At 45.5% G+C, this 23,120-nt stretch overlaps 1 protein-coding gene across 1 annotated transcript in view; it reads right to left on the bottom strand.

The window, feature by feature from the left end:
• MORC2 (MORC family CW-type zinc finger 2) overlaps positions 1 to 23,120 on the bottom strand; it is a 50,437-nt gene that overhangs the window by 4,961 nt on the left and 22,356 nt on the right. The window contains exons 9-18 of the mRNA XM_009885093.1: positions 18,937 to 19,016; positions 14,528 to 14,610; positions 13,576 to 13,661; positions 9,248 to 9,388; positions 8,576 to 8,730; positions 8,313 to 8,441; positions 6,867 to 6,972; positions 986 to 1,118; positions 554 to 628; positions 62 to 451 (exon numbers count right to left, since the gene is read on the bottom strand). Coding sequence (XP_009883395.1) covers positions 62 to 451; positions 554 to 628; positions 986 to 1,118; positions 6,867 to 6,972; positions 8,313 to 8,441; positions 8,576 to 8,730; positions 9,248 to 9,388; positions 13,576 to 13,661; positions 14,528 to 14,610; positions 18,937 to 19,016 — 1,378 coding nt within the window. The remainder of the gene's footprint in view (positions 1 to 61; positions 452 to 553; positions 629 to 985; positions 1,119 to 6,866; positions 6,973 to 8,312; positions 8,442 to 8,575; positions 8,731 to 9,247; positions 9,389 to 13,575; positions 13,662 to 14,527; positions 14,611 to 18,936; positions 19,017 to 23,120) is intronic.

Here is a 23,120-nt window from a genome sequence, read left to right as displayed (position 1 = left end):
AAGACAGGCTATGCAGAATAGTAGGTAAGAAGCTGATAGTTTTTATCCCATCGAGTCTCACCTGTGGGCATTTGACAGTGGCAGATTTCTTCAGTGCTGGCGTCTTGGCAGTTTTTGGACTGGATGTCTCACGTGAGCTTTTGGGGTTCTGATGGACCAAAGAGGATGGTTTCGTCGTTGTACTTGGTTTGGCAAGAGTTTTTAAAGCACTGTTAGACTTTCCAGCTGTCACAGTGTGCTGGTGTGTCCTGGAAGTGCTGGCCTCCTCCTTGGAGAGGATGCTTGCCAGTTTGGGAGTGCTGATATTTGGCCAAGCTGAAGAGCTTTTTTTCAGCTGACTGATGGACTTGGGAGGAGGCGTAGGTGGTGGTGGTCTGCTGGGAGCGTTCTTGATTACATCAGGTAAAGGAGGAGATCGCGGGCGCTGAGGTCGGGTCTGTGACTGGGTGTTCTGAAACAAATGAGGGTACAGAAGGAGAAAGGATGGAAGAGTTGGGCACTGCTTTTCAGAGCAGCTAAGGATAGCACAGAAGAGTACAAAGCCTACATTTACCTCCCCTCCAGGACATGTGGTCACTTCCAGAGGCAGTTTCTTTAAGTCAGCTTGAGATCGAATTGGAGTGGTTTTCTATCAAAAAAGTAAATATATAAATAAATCAGAAAGGCCATCATTAAAAGCTGTCAGGGCCCACCTGAACCCAGCCCAGCAACCAGTTTTCCAGTTTGAAATTAACAATTATAAGAAGATGTGTTCTGTGTCCTTCAAGAGACACCCCTCCATCCGAACACCAGCAGTCACTCCCATATTCCTAGCAGAAAATGAAATGCAAGCTGAGATGCTTGTTTTCTGTTATTACAACACCCGCTAACCCATGAAGGAGCACAGGCAGCATTAGGGGCTAACACAGATACGACTTGGCATCAGCCATTTGCCCTAGGAGGTCCCTCAAACCTGCTGCGCTTAGCTGGAGACCTCCAGATTCACCTGCAGAGCTTCCAGCTTTTCCTGCTGCTGGCGGATTTTCTCTGACAGTTGTTTCTGTTTTTCCTCCTGTGATTTCAAGTCTTTTTTCAGAGTTCCCAGTGGTACTTTCTGCTTCTGCTCTGCAGCTTCACACCTAGCGCAAAGGCAATGCAAGACAACCTCAGCAATGACAGCAGAACCTGCACTGTCTCATACACACAGCGCTGTCCCCATATCCCATCCCAAATGGGGCAGTAAAAACACTTTCCTTTCCACAGTAGCCACAATCTCAAACAGTGATTTTCTTCTTGGGAAACACATACGATTTAAGGATCTGTTCTGGTTTCAGCTGGGATAAAGTTAATTTTCTTTTTAGTAGCTGCTGTGTTTTGAGTTTTGCATGAGAATGATGCTGATAACGCATATTGTTTTAGTTGTTGTCTGGTGATGTTTTACATTAGTCAAAGACTTTTTCAGCTTCCCACAGAAGCACAGACAGAGCAAGCTGGCCAACAGAATATTCCATACCATAGACATCACACTCAGTACATAAGTGGGGGTTGGCCAGGGGGCAGCAATGTAATCACTGGCCAGGATGGGCTGGGCAATCGATCCTTGGGTGGTGAGAGCGATTTGTCTTGCATTATTTTATTTTGTACGCTTCTTTACCTTTATTATTATTATTTTTCCTTTTCTGTTACTGTTCCATTAGTTTGTCTTCATCTCAACCCATGCGGTTTCTTCCTTTCCTCTCCTTTTCTCCCTCTTCTCCCTACCCTACTGTCCTAGTTGCAGGCTGTGGTTAAACCACGACAGGATCAAAAGCATAGTTAAAAATCCAAGCCATTTACACTGGGAATTAGAAATTCAGAGCGCAGTAGCTAAACAAAGCTTAGGAACAGCTGTGACTGGTTTTCTATACTGTTTCTGTATTCTGGACTTCTACAGCAATTTATGTCTTCATATCAATTCCTCTTTTTACAGACTTCCTTTCCACTGAGAAAGGAAAGCTTATTACCAGTAACCCATGATTAAGACATTGTTTACATGAGCCTTCCAACAGAAGATGCACTTTGCCTGGCCACCCAAGGCCACAAAGTTTTCCTTTGCAGTATCCCTTAACTATTTCCTTTTCCCATCCTGTTCAGCTTGTGGTCTATAAAACAGTGGCAAGTATCCTAGTCTCTCAAGCCCCCTCAGATGCAGAATCCTGGAAGAGCCCTTGAGAGAGGAGAAAAATGCGGGTAGGAAATACGTGAAAGTGAACTGGCATCACCTTCAAACTTCTGGCTGAGCAGCTGGCCATCAGGAGCATTGCCAGTGGAAGAAGGGGGGACTGAGGGGTTACCAGGCTCATCTTGTGTCACAAAAGTGAGTCATGTACAGGCACACCAGGCTCAACCCCTTCAGGGCAAAGTCACACAGGATGATGTGAGATAGGAAAGCAGCAGTACTAAGACAACTCTTGCACAATGCAAGAATTTCAGCTGACTTCCACAGTGCCTTGCAGCCAAGCTGTTAAAAACTTCCCACAAGTTTGAATCTTATAGATAAGGGGAGGACCCCACTCTTGTTGTGGATCACACAGAGCTCTGAGAGATGAGACATGATTTTATCAAGATTTCTGATCCTGAACCTGCCGACTGATGGGATATTCCCTAGTGTGCAAGATACATACTGTGATCAGCTTTGTCAGTGGAAAGGAGCACAAGCAGCAGTTTCTCCATCAGCCTCTTCTCAGCTGAAGCACTGGAGAGGAGTTTTTCACAGAGTGATTACTTCCTCGGTTAAGAAATTGTCATCACTGCAAAATGACTGCTTGACACCAAAGCTGCAATTGAACAAGCGGCACCATACACAAGTTTCCCAGCAGAGAAATGTCATCACATGTATTGAGGCTCAAAACATTAGGCTGTATCTTACAGCACAAGAAAGTAAGAAAAGTGCCTGTTAGTTCTGCCAACAGGAAAATATTAAAGCTACTCATGACATTCAAACCCACAGACTGCATCAACAGAGGCAGCAAGTCAGAAAAAAAGGAATTATCTTTGATGTCAGAATAGTCTGCAACTTCAGCACCAAGACTTTGGTGATGCTCAAGGAGCTCTGAGCCAGAGACTCATCTTCAGCTGCTGTTTCAGCCACGAGTCCAAACGCCATTTAGGACCCAACTGGATTTTAGGCAGGAAAAAGGAGGAGTGTGAGCCTGACATTTGAGTGATACACAGACACGCTGCCTTCTCTGTGACAAAGTGAGTGATGGTGCCACTTAGTGTTGACCTCAACACAGACTGTGGCATCGGAAGGGGTGACTGCTTTACATGACAGAGATGGAGAAGGACATTCAGCTCCCATGATCTGGGACAATGTGCTACCAGCAGAAACTGAGGTGTAGGTGGACAAATCAGAAGGGTGGGGAACAGCTCGGTGCCAACAGCAGACACAATGCAGGCAATGCTAAGGCAGCCAAAACCACCACGTGGTCTTCTGATGCCAGGAAAGAGTCTGATCATCAACTCTGACAGTGCTTCATCTTCAACTTGGCTGGATGAGTTTCTGCACAAACCCTCATGGCACACAAGCTTAATGCTCCCCACCCATGCGTAGCAACAGCGATTCTTCCCAAATCCTCAGTCCTCCCTCAGACAGTACAAATACCTGGAATGGAACAGCTGGGGCACATGATCAAGACACAGAGGCAGAGGTGTGCAAACCCATGACACGAGGACACAGCATGAAACATCAGGCAGTAGAACACGTGGAAGGGGAGTTCAGAAGTGCAGTGACTGCAGGGGAGCCCTGCTTTCTACTGCCACCAACCAAGCCAGAGGAGTGCTAGTGCAACTCCTGTAGAAAACGTGCCTCGTGTAAAAGGACACAACTGCACTCACTCTTGGAAAGTGCATGTAAGCCTACTGAGTCCAAAAATATTTTGCAGTTATTTATCCTCCCACAGTAAGACTCCCGAGATCTCTTTCAAAGAAGCTGAAATGACCAGAAGTTTGGATCATCTGTCCAAAGCACTTCACCTGCTCTTTCCCACCTCCCTGCAAGGGAGATGTGGGACGACACCATGCATGCGCACACTGCGGAGGCACTCTAACTCGCTCCAACCAGCGTCCCAACACGTCCTCACATGAAACACAGACAAACCCCTCCAAATTTTCAAGATATTGCAAATACAAAATTTTAATTCTTTCATTAGTAAATCAAGTTCCTGTAAGATTACATGACAAAAAGGCTCATCTGCACATACACAGAAGAGCACAAAGACAACGACAGGTGGGGGAACCTGAGTAACACCCTTCCCTGGCTACTCCCAGGCCATCCCAGGAGCCACCAGCCCATCCAAGGCCCATTTCCACAAGCCCAGAGGCCCGAAGGCAGCTCAGGGAATGCAAGTTAGGTACGCAGAGGAACAGATATCCCATCTGGGCTCCTGCCAGGGCTGTCCCAGGGAAGCCTCAACCCCAGTGTCTAGTCAATGGGAGCAGCTCTCTGAAGCATCTTTTGGACAGATGGGAGGAACCAAAATCAGGCAAAAGAAGGGACTGAGATGATTTGGGGAGGAACAAACTGGGAAAACAGAGAAATAAAAGGCTAAAAAGGGCCAGTTGTACATGAACCGTTAGCTGGCCAATATACTTGTCTTTGTACCGAACTCCATTTCTAACTATTTTCCTGGGTGAGGGGCTCTATTCTGCATGTGCATGTGTGTATGGGGGTCTGAATACCAGCAGCTGGAGTGGGACCACCAGTCGCAGGGGCCTGTGTGCCACCAGCTGCAGTGATTGCAGGTGTGCACATGAATGTGTAATTAATAGCAAACATTAGGCCAGACAAACCAGCAAGAAGGTGGCCTGGGAGCAAGGGAAGGGGGCGTCTAAGGGCGAGTCCGCAGGAGCTGACTCCTGGAGGGACTGGGGAACCCTGCCCTACTGCTGGAAATGGGTATGGGGCTGTAGGCAGAGCTGTGGGTGCCTCTAGGCAGGAGGCACCTGGGAAGAGTAAGGATCCAGATCCGCTACGGGATGGAGAGCACACCCAAGGTGAAATAACGTGCATGTGTTATCTGTGTCCATGTGAGGAGGCCTGTACGCCTCAACCCCTGGGGCTGCAGGCCTCGGGGCTCATTTATCCCAGTGCAAGTAACCAGAGGGATGGGATCAAGGGGTCAGATATGGACCTGAGTATTTCCACTAGTGGTCCTTCACCCTGATCACCCAAGAGGGGAAAAGGATAAGCCTGCTGGTGCTGTTTGTGCGAGTGCAGTGCGTGTCCGCCTGTGTTGATCTGTGTGGTCGGCTGTGCATACATGCATGGTCTGTCTGTGTTTGCGTTTGCCTACCAGCAACACATTCCCAGCCTTGCTACTGCTTCCAGCTGGGGGGCTGGAGGTGTGGCAGCCTCTTCTCAGGCTTGCAGATCTGGCCCTGCCCCAACAGTTTAGTCAAAGGACGTCCTCAGCACAACCACACTCCCCATAGCTCCGCACCAGGGCACAAATACATGGAGTGACAGGGAAGTCAGCATTGGCATGCTTCCAAGGACAGGTGCCAAAAGGAAGAAGCCAGAAATATCAATACTTTCCAAATATCAACAGCAACACTTCTTTGTAGCCTTTTCATCCACAGATGTTAAAATTTTTACTCCAATTAAAAGTTACCACTTGGATTCATTCCCTTTGTCCTTAAGCACTGAGCCAAGGCACCTGAATTACAGTCGAGCAGCTTCCCTCATTATGCAACTAAAACAAGAATGAGCTTCTAGCAGCATTTTTCTCCATAGAGAAGCAGCCTTGAGCAGTCATTTTCCTCATTCAATTCTATCTAAATTTTACAACTGTGAAACACACCGCTCGTAAATGAACTGATGTGTTGCTCCCTCAAGTGTGCAAAATTACATTCTTGGGTTCACTGCAACTCTGAGGTGTTGCTGCAGTTTGCATGTCTGAGGGGTTAGAGCTATAGCAGCAATAAAGACAACTGCTAAGACCCCACTGAACATGTATCACTCCCACCCTGCGCTTATGACTATTCTTCAGTTTCTGTCTATGCTACCTACATTAAAATTAACATGCATCAACTAAGGCTACAATCATATTTCCAGTGGGAGTGCAGAAAACCATAAAGGAACTTAATTTGACCAAATCACTGGTTGAGGTTAGAGGGGCCTCTGCAGGTCATCTGGTCCAATCCCCTGTTCAGGCAGGGCCTCTTGGAAGCGGCTGCCCAGGACCATGTCCTGTAATATCTCCAAGGATGGAGATTCCACAACCTCCCTGGGCACCCTGTGTCAGGGCTTGGTCACCCTCACAGGGAAAAAGTGTTTCCTGATGTTCAGAAGGAATGTCCTGTGTTCCGGTTTGTGGCCATTGCCTCTGGTCCTGCCACTGGGCACCACTGAGAAGACCTAGGCTCTGTCTGCTTTGCAGCCTGCCTTCAGGTATTTCTATACATTGATGAGATCCCCTTGAGCCTTCTCTGCTCCAAGCTACACTGCATGTCCTGGTGCCTGGGGTCATTCCTCTCCAGGGGCTGGATTTTGCGCTTCCTCTGGTTGAACCTCATGAGGTTCCTGTTTGCCCATTTCTCCAGCCTGTCCAGGTCCCTCTGCATGGATGCGCAACCCTCTGGTGTATCAGCCACCCCTCCCAGCTTGGTATCACTTACAAACTTGCTGAGGGTGCACTCTGCAATTTGTGTATTGCACAAATGCCCACCAATGTGTTGGTTCCAGATACACACATCATCACTACTTTTTCATAGACTGTGAGCACAGCTTAAAAGTACAGAGTTACTGCCTATCCCTCCACTAGTTCTCAAAGACCAGATGAATAAGAAAGAAGATATGTGCAGATAAGGCATGCAGCAGAAAAGTCTTTATATTAACTGATTCTTACCTGTCTTGTTCAGGATCAGGGTTCATAGAGCACACCCAGCTATCAGGGTAATTCTTCTCCACTGAGCTCAGCTGGAATGGGAGAGTCCGCCATTTCAGACACACATCTGTTAGACAAACAATTTGCAAGTCAGAAATACACAGCCTGAGCAACAAAATAGTTTTCCTCCATAGCACTTCAAGTCCATTTAATGCCCAAGAACCACATCGATTTTCAAAGTATATCCAACGACAGTAAGACTGGTGGCCAAAAAGAAAGCGAGACAGCCAAAGGATATACTGAGTCAATTCTCACTTCATGCTCACAAAATGCTTGGAGGGAGACCTCAAATCTCATACAAGGCATTCATAACAAGGATCTGATGAAGCCTGGCATCAACTGATACTAGAGGACCTCACGCTCACTGCTGCAATGACAGCATGTACAAACCAAACTGAACAGCCAGTCCTGAAATCACTGCTCATCTCAGAAGTCAGGCTGTCTCTTACTGATATCAACACCAAACAAGTCAGCAATTTATCCACAAAAAAAATAATATAATTATCTAATAAATTTTAGATGAAGCAGGAATATAGATTTGACTTCCAGGACATTGCTGGCCTACCAGGAAACCAACAGCTTAAAAAAAAAAATAAATCAAGTTTTGCCAAGAAAATGCAAACGTTCTTAAATCAGGCTCTGGAAGGATGTCAGCAGCAGAGGACAAGAAGAATGACAGGAAAGCTGCTCCTCTTTGGGAGGCACTTGGAAAGGACTGAGAAAACCATCGAAGCAGGAGAGCCTAACAAAACACTTCCACAAGACTGGTCTCACATTCCTTGCTACAACCTCATCACCAGGTCCTGTGGGGAAAATGAGATTGTGAGAGTTTGCTGACCCTCTACTAAGAGACAAAGTGGTTGTGTTGAGATCTCCCTTGCTCCAGTAAGAACTTAGCCAGAGCTGTTTAGAGGTGCACAGGAGAGAACTTGTATTAAATTTGAAAATGGAAGTGGTTCCCTTTTGTGCTTATGCCTAGTATGTATTAGCAGGCCAGTGCATCACAATAAAAATCACTTGGCCACTTTCCATTGCCTACAGGGAAGTTTCTGATCTTATTCTTGTGTTGGGATGGGTGGCTTTGGCCAGTTCCACTTCCAGTGACATTTCTCAGCCCGTTCTCAACGCTGCTACTGGCCACATCTGCCCTGTTCTGTAAGGGCACCTGAAGAACATCATGGTTGGTAAACTGTGCAGGAAGGGAACCTTACGCCAAGATGTCTAAGTGTCCCATCAAGTGCAGACAAAGGCAACTCACAGAAGGAGACAAGCCCTAGAAGGGGATAATGATAGCGAAGCTCATCTCAAATCTCCTGCCCACGTAGCTGCTCCCCAACTGCAGCCAGGAGTCCCTCCCACCTTCCCCAGGGAAGACCAGCATCCTAATCGCAGCCTGGCTGCACGCACCGCACTGAATTGTGGTAGGAATCTCCATGGCTCTCCGGCGTTTGTAGCGCAGTTCACTAGATGGAGGCTGGTTCCAGTTTGCTGACAAATAACCAAATTCATCCCAGAACTTGATGATACCTCTCTGGGCTGGAAAACAAGTCAGTCCCCACTCAGTATGGAGCCATTACAACAAAAATCACTCTTGCCTGCCCTCCCTCTAGCTGCCTTCCAGCCAACAAAGTTACCCCTTCCAGCCCCTGGTAATTGTGAAGCTTCGTTACCTATAGCAACATCCTTCCAATACTGAGCCAAATGCTCTCCCATGGCTTTCAGCAGGTGTCGATACTCTTTGGCATCAGCAAAGTCTTGTTTATTATGGGTTGGCTCCAGGACCAAATAGGGCACATCCACCACACCTACGACTCCACCACATGCCCTGGAAGAGGCAAGTCACAAGCGTCATTAAACCACGAGGTCGCTGTTCAGAGAAACAATATTGAAAACAGCAAATTATGGGAGTGCGTGCATTCTTGCAGCGGTACTGGTTTTAATTTATGAGCTTTCTAAATCAGACTCGAGCTGGAGTGCAAAAAGTAAGGTGGGCTCAAATGTCTGTATTTGCTTTCAAGACCTATTTGCCCTGTCGCTAGAATGCAGCAGTATTCCTACCAGTATTCATCAACCCCAAATGCCAGCACTGAGCACAAAAACCTCATACTGGTATGACCAAAATCTGTGCAAAGACCTCTCTAACAAGAAACCAGGGAAATATTGGGCAATATCAAATATAAAACTTATTTGTTAGAATCCAGATGAACGGCTGGCAAAATGAGTAAGCCTCGTGCTCGTGAAGAATGATTAATGCAGAACAAGGTTATTGCACAGCCTAAGTTACATGTAGGAACAAGCCAGGCTTAAGCAAAAAGATTGCTGAAAAATATCCAGGAACTCACATGCCACCCTCCAGCTGCGGGCCCACCTTCTCATACATCTTTATCAGCCGACTGCAGTTATAAATGAACATGCCATCCAATTCACGCTGTTCAATATTCACACCAAAGATAAAATTCAGTTCTTTGGGTTCCTTCAGTGCCCTGTGAATAAAACAGAGCCTCAGAGATGTTGAAAACCAAATTAATTACCTGCTGCCATTAGACAGTGGGTATGGAAATCCAGCACCTTTGAGCATTATGGGTTTACTAACACCTGTCCTGTAGTCTGTTATTTCTAAAAAAAACAAGAAGCACTTGTTGAATGTGCATTACAACTAAAGAAGAACAAAATACAGAAACTTTGCAATATAGGCACCAATTTAGGCTGAACAATATCTGTTCAGATAATTTAATTATTCATTTGGATATGTTTTCTCCTTCAGGAATGGTTTTTGGTTTTATTTCAGATCTGCTTGTTCAAAACATTACAGTTAACTAGTTTTATGAAAGTACTGTTAGGTACAGACTGGTCACCTCCAATGCTATTCTGGTTTGTATTTTCCAGATGCAGATCTCTATGCTAGATAAAGCACGGAAATTAAGATTTTGATATAAAACTACAGTCTTCAAATTCAGATTCTGGAAAAGTTCTTGTAATTGCATGCTATTACTCTCAGTTCAAAAGCTAGAAGATACGACACACAGCCCAAGCAGAAATTTTTTTCCGGACATGATGGCATAGCTATTTGCATGATTTATACTTTATCTATGCAGCAGATGACTTCAACAAAAGTTGGCCTCAAGTACGTTTGTGAGCACATGCAGATTTCTGAATTGGAATCTGATTATCAGGAATTGTATCTCCTGCGACGCAGAAAGCCTCAAGAGATTTAGATCTCTTGGCGTTATAAATCAAACAAAATCCCCGTGTCTCACCAACAGAACTATTGCTCTTTAAAAGATTAAATTAAGTAGATTCCACAGCTTCCATCAAACCCATGCTGAGGATTTTTCATGGTAAGGATTCTCACAGTTTCAGGCTGATGGTGTCATCAAACGTGAGGTCCAAACTTTTAGCTAGCGCAAGGCATAGTCTAAACCACTGTCCTACCTACACCTCTCATTTTTGACCTCCCTTATTTTTCCTCCCACATCACATTCTTAGCACTTATGTGCTTTATCCCAATTAGGAATTTGACTTCTCCTTAAGTGATCAGTTGAAGATAGTGGAATTCTTCAAAATGATCTGTTGACTGTCTACTAATATCAGATATTAAAAGAACCTGAGCTGTGCATGCATGAGCACTGCACGTTAAGAATATGAAGAGGTATGATGTAAATCTGTCTTAATGGTCAAGCATCTAAAAATAAATCCCTGAAATTCATTTCATGTTCATTTTCTGTTTAAAGCCATCCTCTTCCCCACACAGATGTGTAGTTACCTCGTAACACAACCTCCTTTAAAACAGATGACTCTAAAATAAGTTACTAGGAAACCACCTGGTATAGCAGCTTTCAGTAGTTTTAAACGTAAAACTTCGCCAAGAGGTGTTTTGAACACTGCCAGTATAGAAGCTGGGCTATAACACTACTCCTTTGGTCTTAGCTCATCCAGGCAGACAACTGCAATTTGAGAGCATGAGTAGATGTGGCAGAACACCCATCCTGGGGATTAATTTTCTTTTTCTAACTTCTGGAAAAGGATGGACAGCCTTAAATTTCAAGTAACACTGTGCACTCAGCTACAAAATAGGAAGGGCATCTCCTCATTTTCATCAGAGAGCACAGGAAGTCAAATTATCATCCAAACCATGGAAAATTACGTGATGGGCCAAAAATCCAGGATTTTATTACTAGGACTTTAGTATCTGTCCTATCCACTGGATTTATAACCTGACCTTACACAGGCTTTGGAAACCAGAAAGCATTTCTTTCATTGATGCACCCAGCACCAGAGAAATAGCAGAAAACTCCTAGAACATTCTCTATAACTCAAGCGTTTTCTGAGAAGCTACAGAAATTGTTTTGTACAGGAGGTTTCCTATTATACACATTTTTCAGGAATTTCTTCAGTTTACTGGATAAAGTAGAAAACTATGGAAAAGCCTGACCCTCTGAACTGTCTCTGATCACTGGTGATGAATGTAGGGATAGTCCTACGCCTGCCCTGAGCACCCAGCAGCTCTTGCCCAGGAGCACACATAGCTCAGTCTGTACAGAAATCCAGACAAAAGGCCTTTTCCTCTGCTGTTGGTTTGCTGTCGCACACATCTGCTTTCTTCACCATCACATTTGAAACCTGACTAGAGTCATTGATGATCTGGATGAAGGGATAGAGTTTACCATCAGCAAGTTTGCTGATGACACAAAACTGGGAGGAGTGGCTGACACGCCAGAAGGCTGTGCCGCCATACAGCGAGACCTGGACAGGTTGGAGAGTTGAGCAGGGAGAAACCTGATGAAATTCAACAAGGGTAAGTGTAGGGTGCTGCATCTGGGGAGGAATAACCCCATGCACCAGTACAGGTTGGGGGCTGACCTCCTGGAGAGCAGCTCTGTGGAGAGGGACCTGGGAGTCCTGGTGGACAACAGGATGACCATGAGCCAGCAATGTGCCCTGGCGGCCAAGAAGGCCAATGGCATCCTGGGGGGCATCAAGAAGAGTGTGGCCAGCAGGGCGAGAGAGGTCATCCTCCCCCTCTACTCTGCCCTGGTGAGGCCGCATCCGAAGTACTGCATCCAGTTCTGGGCTCCCCAGTTCAAGAAGGACAGGGAACTGCTGGAGAGGGTCCAGCAAAGGGCAACGAAGATGACTAGGGGTTTGGAACATCTCTCATATGAAGAAAGGCTTAGGGACTTGGGTCTCTTTAGTCTAGAGAAAAGAAGATTGAGGGGGGGATCTTATTAATACTTACAAATACTTAAAGGGAGGATGCCACGGGGATGGGAGCAGTCTTTTTTCAGTGGTACCCAGAGATAGGACAAGGGGTAATGGGCATAAACTTGAACATAGGAAGTTCCATCTTAACATGAGAAGGAACTTCTTTACTTTGAGGGTGGTGGAGCACTGGAACAGGCTGCCCAGAGAGGTTGTGGAGTCTCCCACTCTGGAGACATTCAAAACCCACCTGGACGCTGTCCTGTGCAACCTGTTGTAGGTCACCCTGCTCTGGCAGGGGGGTTGGACTAGATGATCTCCAGAGGTCCCTTCCAACCCTAACCATTCTGTGATTCTTTGATAACCTTTTGACATATCTACAATTGGGGTATTCTTCCAAAACAGCTGGTTTACATTTTAGGTTTAAATCTTAGATTTAAACAGAAAGAACTGCTGAAGAAAACTTGGAATCTGTCATTTCTGACATTTCTGACTAGTTAGTCAATAAAGGGTGTAGAGAAGCTATTTTCAAACAAACTTGTATTGTCTGAGTTCTTTGTTTGTTATTCAGCTTTTTAAAATGAAAAAGTATTTCACCCATTCACAAAATTTCACTTTATGCACTAATGTCATCAAAATGAAGAATTAAAAGACAAGCTGTACATGAAAAAGTACATGGAAGCTGAAGAAAACAGCTTCTCCCGAGAGTTCTTTCAGATCACAGCTCTAGCACTTTTAAATTAAAGCTTTATTTATTTATTTATTTACTGCATCTTAAGATGCATTAGAACTGTCTCTGGCAACAAGTCTGGGATAGTTCTCACCTAAGCAGCCATGTAAACTAGCATGCAAAACAACCAGGTTGGAACGGAGACTTGGTATATACTTTCTCAGGCTCAGCATTTGTTTAAGAGCATTTGTTTCTGGTTACAACTTCATTTGTGAAATGCATATGACAAATTTGCAAAAACACCTGTATACAAAGATCGAAGTGTTCCTGTGAGTACATTGATAGTGAAGTTAATAGCAACCAGAGCTAAGTTAGAACAATGTCTTGGGATTTCACAGCACTGACTATAACTGAACTCAACAAGTTTTCTAAAAACATCTCTACAACTCTAAAAGCCATTTCACTGTAATTGCTAACATTTTCTTTCCCCCCCCAACCTCACCTGCAGAACAAAAAGTAAAAGAGTGAAAAAAGTTGATGTGAGAATCAGGTAAACATCTACAGAAAACAAGCCAAATCAAAGTTGTCTTTCAGCAAGTTAAAGGAGAATAGCAGAACCAACCAGAATAGCAAACTCGGTCTGCTTGGTTTAACAGCCAGGGCATACACGCTGCCACAGATTTGAGCTTTGAGCTGAACTGCTCAAACTTGCTCCAGCACTCAAGCAAAGTAGGAGAGACATCTGAGCACATGGGGTGAATAGACTGGGAAAACCCGAGCTTTGAACTACCTTGCACTCACCGCTGCTTTGCGTCCTTGATCCTTTTCTTGACATCAGCCTCCCGGCGCATGGTTATTGCAGAGTTTTGGACTTGCCGTAGCGTCACCTGCAAACAGGCATCACACAGTAAAAGTGCTGCTGTGAAATTCATGAAGTTAACTCACTTCTGTGATTTTTCCCCCTTCAAGAAGAAATAAGCAATGTTTTAAATGTGAAGAATTCATGATGGAGGGTGAAAATCAGTACGCCTTTACATTTAGGGCTGTTTAAGCAGTTACTTGGAAGAAAATGTGTAAGTATAACTAAAGGTCTAAGGTAACTGAAACCAGAGGGTAATGGAGGTAGAGGGAAACAGCCAGGGTACTTGGACACTGTTGCTTCCTTCAGATGTCAATAGGAAGGACAGTGATTTTAAGCTGGTGTCCCCTGGTGACCCACCTGGGGTCCCCACAAGCCCTCCTCCCACCCAGCAGCAGGGTCTCAGCCGCAGTCCCACTGGGAAGAAGCAAACAACCCCTCTCCGAAAGCCCCCACCAAACGCTTCGGAGCCAGCTGTGCAGGCAGGGACAAGGAAAGGCCAAAAAGCACCCAATTTTACTTCTGTTCATACCCCTTATGTTTCCCTGGCCTCTCCTGCAGAGGCTGACAGTAAACAAAGCACCTGGGGCTGGGGGTTGCCTTGCCACTCAGGATGTACTAGAGCTTGTGGGTAGGGGAACGTCAGCACGCTTCCACTTGGACTGGAGATCATGTCGGTGTTGAAGCACATGCAGTGGCGATGAGACCACAGAGCTGCCCGAATGCTGCTGGCAACGCACTCCTGACTGAAGCCTGCCTAACCTACACACCAGGTGCTACCACCACATGCTGACCAGCCAGCGCAGCTCCAAAGACAGCCCTGCTCCAGAGCCAGCATTCCGAACCATCCCTCAGTGCCTAAATGGCAACATGCTGCCAAAGCACAAGGCTCACCCTGGACTCCCGCGTGAGATCCCCTCCTAGGCGCAGCTCCAGGGCACGGGCTTTACTCTCTGCCTCACGAGCCTTCTCCTCCGCTGAAACACACAGGGAAAAGGATGATGTCAACCATTCAGCAGAGACAGCGTATCATAAGGCATTCACCTGAGGAGACCGATTTCCAGAGAACCTTTGCTGGACTGACACGTACAAAGGTACAGAGGTAACACAAAAAGGTACAGAATAAAGCCTTACACATGAGAGGGCACCACTGACATGACATCCATAACTTGCTCAGAGGTCGCAGTCAACACCAGCATAATAGGGGCTAAACTCTGTAAAAGCATGTTTAAAGGAAGGATCCATGAGGAAGTTACAAGGAACTGGAACAAGTAAGGATCCAAGTGGCCCTGCCTGCTCTGCCCAGAAGCGTGAAGGCAGAGAAAGGCTCTCACAAAACGAAGACTAAGTTCAGGCTTGAAAAGGAGTTACAAAGAGGTAATTTTCTTGCAGAGGTGAAGGGATAAGACTACTCTCAGAAATGCTTTTGTCTTTGATAATTGCTAAATTTTTGCCTGGAAAAAGACAAATCTGTTACACAAAAATCGGACACAGTGTTCTGAAAACCTACCACTACACCTGATTTTTGCACCTACGAAGTTTACCAACTTAAAAAAACCTCCCTTTTTCGCTTCTCTCCCAGACTACAAACAAGACTGCCTGGCAATAGGTACACGTCACCCTCACATTGCTTAAGATTCATTGAATAAACTTCATTTTCAGCAAGGAGATCCGTTCCTAAAATTGAGATACAAGGTGCTTTGGTAAATTAGCACCATGTACCTTGCATCTGCATGCTCTCCATCCAAAAGCACTTTGGTTACAACCCTCTCACATTCCCTTTCATGTCAGAAACCTGTCCTGCTCACAGGCTATGAGGTCCACAGGGGTAAACGTGGACTAGCAAGTAATGCCATGTTTAGGCATGAAAAGTCAGAGCTGCAGCTGCCACCTGCAAGCACCCAACTCAAGAAGGTGTGCTGTGGATGCAGCACTGACCTTGCCATGATGCTGCCCACACTCACCTCTGAGCATGGAAATTTCTGAAAGAGGATGCAGCGACACTGCAACTTTCATAAACTGTGAAGACTTCCAACAGCAATAGGCTGGTATAAATGAAGTGTGAACAGAAATGTTTACGTGCAAGATGACTAGAAGAAGCGATAAAGCATGTGTTGAGAGAGTGGCATGTGCACACACCATTTGTGACAGGCACAGACACGATCTGGACATACAAATGGTATGTGCTGATGGTGTGCTCACACCAAGGCGAGAAGCACGACTGCACCTTGTAGCAGGAGGGCGGCAGCACGGCTGTAGCACACCCTATGAGCCATCTCTCTCCCTGCTCTCCCAACAGGCTACGAGATACCCACACCAAAGAAACGCAACAGTGGAAGAGCCACCTTGCCTAAGGTTTGCAGAGGATGAGGTAAGCAAGAAGATGACAGGATAGCTATTGTCTCTGAAGAGATTACCAAGCATCTCTCCAAAAATCAGCACCAAGCTGCCAGCCAGAAGGAATCCAGACGCTGTAACCAGTGTTTGATAACAGGTATACAGTGTTCTCCATGCCACAGTCAGCATTACTTGCTGAAATGGACATTTTTGGCGTGTGCAGGTACAGGAATGCAAATGGGCACAGTCAACTTACTTCGACCATTACAATAAAAATCAACTTTCCTTTCTATGCAGTGTTACATTGGAGTTTTGCTCCATTCATTCCCACAGAAGCACACTGAGGTTCACAGCAGCTCACCAAGCAAGTCACAGCAGAACTGCACTGTGCAACCGACTTCATCATCAAGAGACTGCTTGGCTAACTGTGAAAACACAGGAGTTGAGACTTCTTAAAACACTTGGTCCACTTAAATCAAAGCTTGTATGGTAGAAGCTGTTGGGCTAAGAACAACTGGGTCTAGAGGGGAGAACACAGTGATGACATAAGGGCACAGGTGAAACCTGCTCCACTAATGCAATGACAACTGAGAAGGCATGGCTGACAGGGAACAATTTGGTTATGAGTGTGAGGGTTGGGGCCCTAAGGGGCAAAAATGCATGCCCTAAGTGGGATGACGAGCATACAGCAGCCAAAATCCACATTCACATCCTCCCAGAGGACAACAGGCATGGCATACCTATGATAGTGCCAAGCACGCCACTGGACATGCTAAAATACTCCAGAACTAATATCCAGCGCGGAACATAGCTGCTAATGACCTTCAGTATTGGACACCCACATAACTTTTCTATTTGTTTGCTTTTAACTTTTAAGAGGATTTCCTGAAACTAGGAGATGGCAATACCAAGATGCCTTGGTGCAGTATTCAGTCTTGGTTCAGAAATACACAGAAAGCACACTGCTACCCTGCACAGGACTGGTACGTTTTTCCTGGGTCCATCTGCTCACTTAGGGATCTGGATGCTACAGCTTCTCGCAGGAAGTCAGTTTCCAGGGAATGAAGAGTGGCTTTTCCTCATCTTCAATGAGGATGAGCATATGTCCTCGCTCCTGAGCTGTGGCTCTTCTTGCATGTGCCCAAGCCATGTCACCAATAGTCATAGCTGCCCATGTCTTCCTCCCCTCCCTCCCCCAACTACTTTTGGGTTATCATAAGTTTTGGCTCAACAAGCTCATAAGCTACTTCTAGAGCCTCATCAATCCCTCAGTAGAGTTCTGCAGTATGACGGATTCCGACATGTCCCTGGCAGGCAGACATGGCATACTGGAACCGCAGTTAGCCCAGCTGAGACCCACTGTTTCTCACAGTGCACCCCTAGTTCTGAAAGAGAAAACTGCAAATCATTCCCTGGTGAAGATCCCTCCTAAAAGCGGTGCACATTCTCAAGAGAAAACGTATGCTGGAGATGATGAGAAATTAATCTTTTCTATCAACAGAAGAACAAGAGAACTTGGCTGTTACAGATAAAATTCATTTGCCTAGAAGCAAAGAAATGAGATCTGTGCCACTGAAGATGAAGTTAATTCTACACGAATGTTTTAGTCCTGGAGGCTTCATGTGATCAAATCTCGCAGAAAACAGTCTCAGGTCTCCCGTGAGTTTTCACCACCACGTGCAAAGCCCTGTGCTCAGCATCCTTGTCTCCGTGCCAATGGTATCTGTTCTTAGCACTGGGACATAGACTGGCAGCATTCTTTAGTAACCAGACACTTAAGCTCACCTTTTAAACATCATGAAAGCCTCATGGACTGCTGCAAGAAAGAAACCTCTCTATATCATGGTATTTACACCTTCTTGAAGGCAATGCAAGTGTGTGCTGATCGCCTGCTCTGGCTATAGGACTCAATCTAAAAAATAAAGTCATCTATGAGGACTGAGGCACAGGATAAAATCTGCTTAAATTTCATAGTTTCAAGTCTATCTTGTTAGGCTGTACTTCATAAAGGAGGAATGGGGAAACATAGCAATTTACACAATTTTATTTTGCTGTTTTGCTTTGGGCAGGGTCAAGATCACACTGCCCTTAATGACTCGGCACAGGCTGAACGTGGCCCTGCCACTTGCGTATCTCACCTGCACAAGTACGCACACGTGCCTATAGCAGCTCTTACACAGGGAGAGATGAGACATGCGTCTGACTGATTTATGAAGTTGATTCATGAAACCTACCAGAAGATATAGGTCAACATGTCTTACAACTTTCAAGATTCCTTCTTCACTATGGCATTTCCCCATCAGGGATTAGGGAGACTACTTTGTATGTTAAATTTTTGCAAATTTAATGAAGTTACATGCTGTATTTATGTGCTTATGTGATTTCTATGCGCTGAATACCCAATAATGTCAAATTGGGTTTCTCCTGAGGACTACAGAACTTAATAGCAAGGGAAGTCTAGATGGACAAAAGGTATGTCATGAAGGGCGGAGAAAAAAAAACAAACCAGAAACAAACCAGGACTCCCTTGTACACCCAGATCAGTTGCTTTACATCAGATGACAGAATAAAAAACGGTATTTTGAACAACTGCCTTAACAGGGAAGGAGCAGAAGGAAACCAGAACCAAAAGGTAATGATATGCAAAACGTGAGAGCAAAACTGTGGAGTAACAGGGCGGCAGCTTAGCCAGGCTTCAGATGGAGCAAGGGCAGACAACTGTGATTCCAAGGGTTATTCTGTACATGTATTTCCCTGGAGAAGTGGTCTTAGGGAACAGTGTACCTTCCTTCCATCGCATGGAAATAAGTCTGGGTCATCTGTAGTCACTGTAATACCTAATTTCCTGAGCAACCGTGATGCTCACAGAAGCAAGCAATTTCAGGTCATATCCAGCAAGGCAGGCTCTTTCAGTCCTTTTCTTTGCTACAGCAAAATCAGGATGCATGCATACCCCGAAGACTCACCTATCCTCGCCATGTGCTCTGCTTTCTTCACCTCTTGCTCTGCACGAGTCTTGAAACGGTTTGAAGTATATTTGTACATCCTGTGATGATCAAAACTTAATAATCAGCAAACTCAGCAGTAAGGTCAAACCAAGATTTCATCACTGTATGAGAGAATAAGGTCTCCACATGCTACTCTACTCTTCTCAATAGATTCAATAAATGGAGAAGGAGGTTTACATATCAGACTGGACATTTTTGGATGCAGTTTGGCAAAAACTTTTTAAGACAGAGATGCTTTAGTAGTAGCTGCAACTGCAATAACCCCTTCTGCATTAGCCGGTGGGGAGTAAAATATCCATATTCTTGGAAGAAATCCCAAAGTTTAGAGAAATAACTTCTTCAGAAGCAGACAGGAGGAGTGAATATATATAGGGAAAGTTTCTCAAAAACCTCCCATTACAGATAAATAACCCTTCCTTTCTCCTGCACACAGCTGTCTACACGTACAGTCTGACAGTGCCTGTCTCCACTCAGGGCTAGCTCAAACCTCCAAGTGGCACAGCAATTCTCTGAACAGAGCTTCAAGCTTCAGGATATTTCTGTATGCTACACATCTGACAGACAACCTTGTAAACTGTGCTTGAGTTGCAGTGGCTTGTTTCACCTTCCCTATATCGTAAACATGCCAAAATGCAGATCCCAATCTGAGTGACTACTGCGGCGTGCAAGAGGCCGCACATATAAGACACAAAAGCTTGTGAGTATGCATCACCTCTGTGCAGAGGCATGTAACTGGGCGAGAGAGATGACACCACGAAGGAAATTCAGAGCCTGCAGGAACTCAAATTGCCTTAACACACAAGGGCTTGGATGTATTGAGAGGAAAATCTCATCCCAAAGAACTTTTTAGGAAAAAATAAACCTCTCCAGCATTTAGCCAAAGCAAAAGCCACTAGAGCTGTTTTTACTGAGAGAGGCTGAAAAACATACAGACGTAAGGTTTGATTGACCAGCTCATTAATGTAGGAGGAACAACATTTAGATCCCAATGAGAGACAAGATCCCCCCAAATGGCCGATAACCTATCAGGATCCATGAGAAATCACCTTGCACAGATGAAAAAAAATCATTTAGGTATGTTTCTGTGGGAGAGCACACATGGATGTTGATACTGATGTTAGAAATTATCTCACCAACCCTTGTTCCCCAATCCACAAAATTCCTATCTCAAGCACAGTGCACTTAAATACATTTCTGCATTTACTAAATTAGTTTTCTGCTATAAGTATCTCCTCACTGGGGAAAACACAGGCAGGTGCTAGCTCTTCCAGAAATCACCCTATAACCGTGGTAGGAGATGCAGAGTCAGGTTTTTGGCAGCACCATCTCCCCAAATCAACTTAAAGGCAATTAAAACTACCTGGGGCCAAGAGAGAGAACATATTCTGAAAACCAGACTGCTTTTGACATGTTGGCATAATTAAATTACCTCACCCACATCCTGCCTGACTTTTCTGACGGAAAGAAAAGGGAAAAAAAAAAAAAACCAAGAAGCAGGGTGAAGCTGAATTATCTCAGCGCACCCAGCTCGTGAGGCAGGGCAGTACATGGAGAGGACAGCAAGGACAGCAGCCCCTCTGCAACAGGGTGTGGTGCGAGCAATTGCAGGGTGTCCCAGATAGGCACCATGAGCCATCACCGTACCTGCCCTGCTGTTTCACATTCTTTTCCAACACCAAGTGACTTCAGTCACAGCCAGGAAAGCCCCTATTCAAGTGGTCTGGAACAGCGTATGTAGCAAAGACGTACGAAAAAAGGTCGGACAGACAAGAAGTCTGCAGGACACACTAGTAAAACACACTCTCCCAACTTCAAGACGTTTATTATGACTACCTTGGAGTGCCCTTGTGAAGGGACATCTTTGCACATGGCCTGGCTACTTCTACCTGCACAGCCTGTGCTGCTAAACAAGCCTGAACAGTTGCTGTGGGAGGGAACAGATGGAAGTGATCCTTCAGGAGACAGGAACCGCTCCCAGAGAGGCTGGTACTGTGGTATCACATCTGCAAACAGGGGTGAAGGATCTGCAAAAAATCAGCCTGCCCCTGCCACTGGGATGTTACAGGCTCCAGAAAGGTATGGAGAAGCCCCTACCCACAGAAACATGGCTTCCAGAAAGGGCAGGTGACAAAAGGAAAACAAGTGCCCTGCTCAGGAGACAAGCTGTTATTCCTGACGAAGAACAGTGCGCTGGCTGCAAAACCTCAGCTTTCAGTAAAGGCACTTGAATACCCTAAAGCCCATGATGTATCTCCATTCTTTGTTCTCTAACACCAACCCATTAACCTGCAGACAAGCCCTTGTACAAGCTTTTCCTTCAGAGATGAAGGTAATCTGCCACACAGCCCTACTGTTGGAGGGGAGCCACCACCTCCTGAAGGCAATCTCCCTGAGCAGATCTTGAAAGCAGACCAGAAGGCAGACAGACAAGCCAATGGCTGTACCTACCAATGTCCAACCTAAGGCATGAAAGCATCACTGCCAACAGAAATACACCTGGCCCAAAGTTCACCAAAAAGTATGTAAAGAGACTGCAAACAGGAGTCGTGTGTCAACTCACCATCAGGTAATGACCTGCCCTTTGCATGCTCAGCTGGTTTACAACAGACTTCCTTATAAAACCAACAGTATGGATGGACAGAGGTGTCTCCATACTGACAGACGAATGGCACTCCCTTACAGTAGTTCACTGGCCTTTATCAGGATATGAATAAAATTAACACCTGGCTCAGGCATCATGACACTTTGCAAAAGACTAGCAAAGAGCCCTTCGGTACGTACCACACACAGCACACCATCTGCTTGGGCTGTAAGACAGGAGAACCTTCACTGCCTGTTACCCACCCCTTTGGTGGACCAGGGAAGTTCAACAGTTACCTAGGCTACTGAGGCTCTGCAAAAAACAGCTATGCTAAAGAGCCGAGCATCACTGCAGCATCAACTGTGCTCTAAAGGAACACCTTAATGGTGGTACACCTCCCCTGTGCACCCCCATACAAATAGGGAGTCCCTGCACAAATGCAGGGGAGTAGTATTAATCTGCAGAACACCCAATGTCCAGTAGCTAAATGGGGATGTGTGAGCTTTGGCTCCAACTGTAAAGAGAAAATCCAGGGAATAAGCAACACTTTTCTGCAGGTTCAGGGAGAAAAAAGAAAAAAAAAAAGAATCACCTATAGCTGTAAAAGCAGAGTAACTCCACTCTCAGAAAGGACTGATTTACTGTTTTTTGCCTGGGAAAGAGCCACCAGGGCAGCCTAAGTTCTGGTCAGGTGTCTGAAGGCAAAATACTGAGTCTACCCAACCTGTCCAGGGCAGAGAGTGGGCACCTACCCCAAGGGCTGTGCTAGCTCTCAGAACCCACAGTGAAGGCTTTGATGGCTCGTCCTGATGGCCGTGCAGCTTCCGGAGCCCAAACTTGGAGTCAGGAGTGGGGATTTTAAGTGTAAATGTCTTTACAGTGTTGAGGAATTTTTATCGACCTACCACTGTAAGCACATCTACAAGGAGCCTGCAAAGATGTGGCACAATCAGATTTGTTAGATACACCTGCACCGGCATTGATCCCATGAGCATCAGCATTCAGAACCTCAGCCCAGCCTTGGGTTCATCCGCCAGCACCAGCTGCATTTACTGCAATTGGCCCCTGAGCTTGTTATGAGACAGTAACACAGCATTTCTTATCTCATCAGCCAATGTAACATATTTGGTGGTTGGGCTTTCTTGTCCTCCATGCCAGATCATCCCTTGGTCGTGAATTACCATTCCTGAGCAGTTACAATTTGAATTTCCCCTTCTACAGCTGCAACTATTCCCCAAAATCAATGAAAAGCAGATACAGAATTGCTGATAGGGACCTAGAAGAGCTGCTGTCTAAATTGTCTGAAAACGCAGTCTCTTTTCAACAGAAAACAGTCCTATGGTATAGAACAAAATTCTCATATCCCTCCCTAGGCATTGACTACTGACCACTTGAAAAACATACTGAGGCAAATGAACATCTGGAGTGACCTGATCCATGTTATACTACCATGACCATGCTAGCAATCCCACAGCAATGGCACCCTGTCTTCGAGTCGTGCAAGAAGCTGGTCTCTGATGAGAAAAAACCTGTGCGCTTTCCTCTGCTTTCTCTCCACAGT

This window comes from Charadrius vociferus, unplaced genomic scaffold (genome assembly GCF_000708025.1).
Source record: "Charadrius vociferus isolate BGI_N301 unplaced genomic scaffold, ASM70802v2 scaffold615, whole genome shotgun sequence".
NCBI classification, from domain to species: Eukaryota; Metazoa; Chordata; class Aves; order Charadriiformes; family Charadriidae; genus Charadrius; species Charadrius vociferus.
The sequence above is the reverse complement of the archived record's forward strand: the minus strand, read 5'-3'. Positions and strand labels throughout refer to the sequence as shown.